We start from the raw sequence: 7047 nt of genomic DNA, 5'->3' as shown, positions 1-7047 counted from the left end.
GACTGTAGATGGAGACTAGAAGGGGACCCAGAAATGAAGCGTGAGGGACCCCCACAGTTAGGGGATGGGAGGCGGAAGAGGAGCCCGCGACGGAGACCGAGAAGGAGCGGCCGGAGAGATCGGAGGAGAACCGGGAGAGGACGGGGTCAGCGAAGCCGAGGTGGGATAACGTTTCCAGGAGAAGGGGGCGGTCGACGGGGACCGAGGCAGCCGAGAGGCGGAGGAGGGTCAGGATGGAGTGGAGGCCGCCGGATTTGCCGAGGAGGTGGTCGTCGGCGACCTCCGAGAGGGCGGTTTCCGTGGAGCGACGGGGAGCCGGGAGCCGGATCGGAGCCCGCCGACCCGGTCGTCCGATCCCGGGGGCGCGGCCGGCTAGGAGATGGGGCGGATTTAAAAAGGCCGATTCTTTTGCTTTTTTGTCTCATCACTGAGTGTTTATTATATATAACAAATACATGAAAAAGAAAAAACTATATTGTGTGATATAAATAGTTTATTTACATTACAGAAAAACATCAAGACAATGTATACTATTTCAAATATATCGATACATAATCCAATAGAGCTGTAGTACGGGTTTTCATTGGTGTCGATTACCACAAAAGCAAGGCAACATGTGTTGTTCACGTCTAAGTTCCGGCCCCGGTCCGGGACGGGGAAGCTTGGCCGAGGGAGAGAGAACCATGCACTTTTCAAATCAGTCTGGTAGACGCTCTGGTCGTGTTGTCTGACCCGTAGTGGCCTGTGGTCTGCTTCTGCCTGTGCATTCTGTTGCTCCGCGGACATTTCCTGAAACGGGGAGGGTCCGCGAGGTTCGGGGGGGGGCCAGGGCCGTCCCGGCACACCGTCCCGAGCGCTCGCGGAAGGCCGAGAGGCCCGGCTTGCTCCCTTTCTTCATCCCCTCTCCCGCCCCACGGCACTCACGTCCATTATCTGTCATCTCTTTATCTCTACGAATGTCCGTCTGCCCCTCTAGACGCTCAGCTCGTCGCGGGCAGGGGATGCGTCTGTTTATTATTGGGTCGGCCACCCCTCTAAGGCGGTCAGCTCGTTGCGGGCAGGGAACGTGCCTGTATATTTCTGGATCGTCCCCACCCAAGCACTTAGTACAGTGTTCTGCACACAGTAGGCGCTCGATAAATACGGTCGAATGAATGAAGTGACATCCTCCCCGCCCTCGAGGCCTTTACGTTCTAACCGGGGGAGGCTAACGCGAAACATCTTCGAAGGCAGCCGGGGAACGTGTCTACCGACTCTGTCATATTGTGCTCTCCCAACCGCTTAGCACAGTGCTCTGCACACCGCAAGCACTCAGTAAGTACCACTGATTAAAGTAATCGATCGACTTGGCAAATACCACAGTTATTATTATTATTTTCTCCAAAGTCCCTGTAAAGCCTCTCTCTGACTGACCCGTCTCCCACGACCTCCAATCTTGCTCTGAAGACAAGGGACTTTAAACTCTAAGCTTGTTTATTTATTCGGTCGTACTGATTGAGCGCCTAGTATGTGCGGAGCACCGTACTGAGTGCTCGGGAGAGGACAATAGAAAATAAACAGGCACAGTCCCTGCCCACAGTGAGTTTACAGTCTAGAGGACGAGCTCTGTGGGCAGGGAACACGTCTATCGACTCCGTTACAACGAGTATTCGCCCAAGCGCTTAGTACAGTGCTCCGCCCCCAGTAAGAGCTCGAAAAATACCAGCGGCATGGCTCAGTGGAACGAGCCCAGGCCTGGGAGTCAAAAGGACCCGAGTTCAAATCCCGGCTTCGCCGCTTGTCTGCCGTGCGACCTCGGGCAAGTCACTTCACTTCTCTGGCCCTCAGTTCCCTCATCTGTAAGATGGGGACGAAGACGGTCAGCCCCATGGGGGACAGGGACTGAGTCCAACCTGACTTGTATTTATCCCAGTGCTTAGAACAGCGCTTGGCACATAGAAAGCGCTCGTGGCTTAGTGGAAAGAGCACGGGTTTGGGAATCAGAGGACTTGGGCTCTAATCCCGGCTCCGCCTCTTATCAGTTGTGTGACCGTGGGCGAGTCACTTCACTTCTCTGGGCCTCAGTGACCTCATCTGTAAAATGGGGATTAAGACTGTGAGCCCCACGGGGGACAACCTGATCACCTTGTATCCCCCCCCCCCAGTGCTTAGAACAGTGCTTGGCACATAGTAAGCGCTTAACAAATACCATCACGAGAAGCAGTGTGGCTTAGTGAAAAGAGCCTCGATTTGGGAGTTGGAGGTCGTGGGCTCTAATCCCGGCTTCGCCTCTTATCAGCTGTGTGACCTTGGGCGAGTCGCTTCACTTCTCCGTGCCTCAGTGACCTCATCTGGAAAATGGGGATGAAGACTGTGAGCCCCACGTGGGACAACCTGATCACCTTGCATCTCCCCGGCGCTTAGAACGGTGCTCGGCACATAGTTAGCACTTAACAAATGCCATCGCTGTCATTATTACTATTATTACGCGGAGGGCGGCGGTCTGTCAGACCAGAAGGGGAAGGGGGAAGGAGTTCCGGGCCAGAGGGAGGATGTGGGCGAGGGGTCGTTAGCTATTCCCGGCTTCACCTTTTGTCTGCTGGGTGACGTTGGGCGAGTCATTTCACTTCTCTGGGCCTCAGTTACCTCATCTGTAAAATGGGGAATAAGACTGAGCCACACGAGGGACAACCTGATTACCTTGTATTTACCCCAGCGCTTAGTATAGTCTTGGCTCATAGAACTTAACAAATACCGTAAAAAAAATAAATCAGAGGCCAGGCAATTGAATCCTGTACCCTGGCACCCCGTTTCCTCCTCTCCTCTTCAATTTAATCAAATCCTCACTGCCCAGACTCTCGGTTATTTAGTTTCGGCCGCGACGGTGATCTCATTTGTCCCTGGGTTCAGCCGGACGCGACGTATCTCGCCGGCGGGGTGGAAACATTGATTTATCATCTGAGCTGGGATAGCTGAAAAACCTCTGCGTCACGGAAAAATGCCCCACATAACGTTCCTTGGGTCAGCAAGGGCCTGGCCCGCTCTCTGGACCCTGACCTCTGGGCCTTGACCCCGGTGACCATCTGGTGACTGGGGGGAGGGGGGAGAGGGGGTTGTGTGTGCGCGCTTGTTCCGGCCCTGGATGAATTAATGGTGTTTTTAATTTCTAGGGATTTCCTGGCTTGGAGGGAAGGGTGGAAAGCCGGCCTTTGACCTCGAGAGGGAAACCAAGTCAGCCGGTGAGTGAAGCGGTGGGGTTCGTTCAGACCGGAGCTCTCCGGGGTGAAGCGAGGTGGCCCGAGCCCCGGGCCGGGGGCGGCCTTCCTGTCCGAGAGTCCAGCCCAGCCTCCCCAGCCCCGCCCCGTGACCCTCGAGGATGCCACCAGCGGCCGGGGCCGGGCCGGGGGCCTCGGGCCTGGGGGCGGGGGAGGAAGGAGAGAGCGGGGCTCACATCGCTCGGATCTGCCCTCTCCTCTCCATCCAAAGCGCCACCTCGTCGAGCCGATCACTCATCCTCTCCCGCCTGGATGACCCCATCGGCCTCCTTGCTGCCCTCCGGCCTCCTGTCTCTTCCCCCTCTAGTCCCACCCTTCACTCTGCTGCCCAGCTAATCTCTCTACAGAAACATTCCGGACGCGTCGTCCCGCTCCTCAAAAAACTCCAGTGGCTGCCCATCCACTTCTGCATCCAACAAAAATTCCTTCCAGTCGGCTTTAAATCTCTCCATCACCTCGCCCCCTCCTCCCTCACCTCGCTACTCTCCGACCCCAACCCCGCGCGCCCACTCTGGTCCTCTAACGCCCGGCCTCCGACCGACCTGCTCCCCGACCCCGGCTGACCCCACGCCCGATGCCGGGCCCAACGAAGGGCAGAAACACAGTGACGGGTCCCCCTCTCCCTGCTCCCGGCAGCCTGTTCGTCCGTTCATCCATTTATATTTATTGAGCGATTACTGTGGGCAGAGAATTCATAATCACAACTATGGTACTTTCGAAGGGCTCACGAGGTGCGGAGCACCGTTCTAAGCTCTGGGGTAGCTACAGGTCGATTAGGTTGGACCCGATCCCTCTCCCACCTGGGGCTCACGCTCTTAATGCCCATTTTACAGATGAGGGAACTGAGGCCCAGAGAGGTGAAATGACTTGCCCAGGGTCACACAGCAGACAGGTGGCAGAGCTGGAATTATTATTATTATTATTAATAATAATTAAGTAATAAGTATTAAGAATAATGTTTGTGGTATTGGGTAAGCACTTATTATGTTTCGGGCACCGTACTAAGCTCTGGGGTGGATTTTATTATTAATTGTCAAGCACTTACCGTGGGCCGGGCACCGTACTAAGCACTGGGGTGGATAGAAGCAAATCGGGTTGGACCCGGTCCCTGCCCCACGCGGGCCTCCCCGTTCCCATCCCCATTTTCCAGATGAGGGAACCGAGGCCCCGAAAAGCGAAGCGTTTCGCCCGAGGTCACCCGGCGGACCAGCGGCGGAGCGGGGATTAGAACCCAGGTCCTCCGGACTCTCAGGCCCGTGCTCCGTGCGCTAGGCCGCACCGCACGAAGCACCCGGGAGAGCCCGGTGTAACCAAGTCGGTAGACCCACTCCCTGCCCGCGGCGAGCTTCCGGTCTGGACAATCGCGGAGAGAAACGGGGGGACGGGGGGCTGCCGGACCTGGTGATGCAGAGGACGACGACGCAGATGACGGCGATCTGGACGGTGCCGATGACGGCGGCGATCAGCACGTACTGGAAGCGGGCCGGGCCGGGCACCACGTAGAGCACGCTGTAGTCCTTCTTCTCACAGTGTTGCCCCGTGTAGCCCGCGTTGCACCTGCAACCGCAGCGGCCGGCCTCGGGATGGGGAGAGCGCGGGGGGCCCCGGGGGACCCCACGCCCGGTGGGTCGACGCGAGCCGGGGCCCGGGGTCCGGGTCACCCGGGGAGTCTGCCCTTGCTGGTCAGTGTGACTCCTGGCCGGTCGTCTGGGCGATCCAGGGGATCTGTCCCCTGTGGTCAGTGTGAATCCCGGCCAGGTATTTGGAGTCCCCCCGCTGCCGGTCAGCGTGAGCCCCGGCCGGGGGCTTGGGTGACCCGGGGAATCTACCCTTGCTGGTCGGTGCGAGGCCCGGCCAGGCGCCTGGGTGACCCGGGGAGTCTGCCCCTGCCCGGTCAGTACGAGCCCCGGCTTGGTGGCTGGGCGGCCCAGGGCCAGCGGCCCCCGGCACTGTGTGCATCTCGGCAGGGGCTGAAGCTCTGGGGTCGAAACACTTCGACCCAACCAGACCCGGTCCCCGCCTGCCCCCGGGGAACCCCAAGACAGAGGACGGGGCAGGGATCCTATCCGTCCCGGCCTGGGGGGGAGAGGAGGGGGCGGGGGGGGGGGTCCTATCCGGCGGGGCCGGAGAGGGAAGTGGGAGGCAGGGATCCAACCCCCCAGTCCACGGGAGGAGGAGGTGGAGGCCCGGGGAGGTCGAGGGTCCGGCCCTAGGTCACCCGGCAGGAGGAGGGGGCGGCTGGGGCCGATCCAGGACGGGACCCGTGGGCACCGATGCCCTCGCCGCGCCCCTTGCCCGGGGTCCGACAGGCCGGCCGGGCCCGGGCGCCTCCTCGGCCTCTGTCCCCGCCGCCCGGCTCGCCACCACCATCGCCACCTGTCACCCTCCGGGCCCCCGCCTCGCCCATCGCCCGGCCCACTGCCCCCCGCCACCCGGCGGTGCCCCCCACCCGGGGTGGAGGGGGAGAGGGGGTACCTGCAGGAGGGCTCGGGGGTGTTGAGGGAATGCTCGCAGGCCCCGTGCTTGCAGAAGGAGCTGAGGTGGTCCGGGCAGGGGGTGGCCGGCCCCCCGACGCTCTCCTCCAGCTTGTTGGCGTTCTCTGCGGGGGACAGGGCGGCCCGCGCTCAGGCCCCGGACCCTCCCCCGGACCCGGATCGGGACGGGGTGCCCGCTAAACTCCGCGCCCACCTCGCCCACCAGCTACGAAATCTTCCTCTTCTAGGCGCTCGACCCGCCAGGAGCAGCATGGCCTAGGGGAGCCAGCTCAGGCCTGGGAGTCAGAAGGTCATGAGTTCTAATCCCAGCTCCGCCGCTTATAATAATAATGTTGGTATTTGTCAAGCGCTCACTATGTGCCGAGCCCCGTTCTAAGCGCTGGGGGAGATACAGGGTAATGAGGTTGTCCCACGTGGGGCTCACGGTCTTCATCCCCATTTGACAGAGGAGGGAACTGAGGCCCAGAGAAGTGAAGTGACTCGCCCAAGGTCACACAGCTGATAAGTGGCAGAGCGGGATCAGAACCCGTGACCTCTGACTCCCAAGCCCGGCCTCTTTCCGCTGAGCCACGCTGCTTCTCAAGTAGCAGGTAAGTAATGGTTCCGGGATTAGAACCCATGACCTTCTGACTCCCACTACGCCGTGCTGATGATGACCGTGGTATCCGTTGAGCGCTTACGATGTGCCAGGCACCATACTAAGCACTGGGGTGGATACCGGCTAATCGGGATGGACACGGTCCCCGTCCCACGTGGGGCTCACGCTCCCAATTTAAGAGATGAGGCAACTGAGGCCCAGAGAAGTGAAATGACTTGCCCAAGACCACCCAGCAGACAAGTGGCGGAGCCAGGATTAGAACCCATCACCTCTGAGTCTCCGCCCCGGGCTCTAGCCACTTGGCCACGCTGCCCTCCACGATGCGGACAGACCGGGCCCGGCCCAGACAGAAGGCCGAGGGTCAGGGCTCGGGGTCCGGCGTGGGGGCGAGGCGGATCGCTACCTGGACTCGAACCCGGCCCCCCGCCCGGCCCGCTACCTGCGGAATCTGTCCTGGCATAATGACCGTCTTCGGATTTCGTCGTCGTCGTGGTGTTATCTGCGTCAAAGAGATAATCGAAAAGCCGGTCAGGGCATTCACACACGCGCCAACCGTGGAGAACCAACCATTAGCCTAGAATAATAATAATAATAATAATAATGGTGATGTTGGTATTTGTTAAGCGCTTACTATGTGCCGACCAAATAAAAAGAAATTGTGGTATTTGTTAAGCGCTTACTATGTGCAAAGCACTGTTCT

The 7047-nt window shown here is 59.6% G+C and overlaps 1 protein-coding gene across 1 annotated transcript in view; it reads right to left on the bottom strand.

Annotated features, from left to right (window-relative positions):
- Positions 1 to 475: 475 nt before the first annotated feature.
- Positions 476 to 7047, bottom strand: part of TMEFF2 (transmembrane protein with EGF like and two follistatin like domains 2) — a 51079-nt gene continuing 44507 nt past the window's right edge. The window contains exons 7-10 of the mRNA XM_029069005.2: positions 6787 to 6846; positions 5730 to 5853; positions 4653 to 4811; positions 476 to 789 (exon numbers count right to left, since the gene is read on the bottom strand). Coding sequence (XP_028924838.1) covers positions 693 to 789; positions 4653 to 4811; positions 5730 to 5853; positions 6787 to 6846 — 440 coding nt within the window. The 3' untranslated portion in view covers positions 476 to 692. The remainder of the gene's footprint in view (positions 790 to 4652; positions 4812 to 5729; positions 5854 to 6786; positions 6847 to 7047) is intronic.

The sequence above is a fragment of the Ornithorhynchus anatinus genome, chromosome 7 (genome assembly GCF_004115215.2).
Source record: "Ornithorhynchus anatinus isolate Pmale09 chromosome 7, mOrnAna1.pri.v4, whole genome shotgun sequence".
Taxonomy (NCBI): Eukaryota; Metazoa; Chordata; class Mammalia; order Monotremata; family Ornithorhynchidae; genus Ornithorhynchus; species Ornithorhynchus anatinus.
Note: the sequence above shows the minus strand (reverse complement) of the source record. Positions and strands in the feature narration are given on the sequence as shown.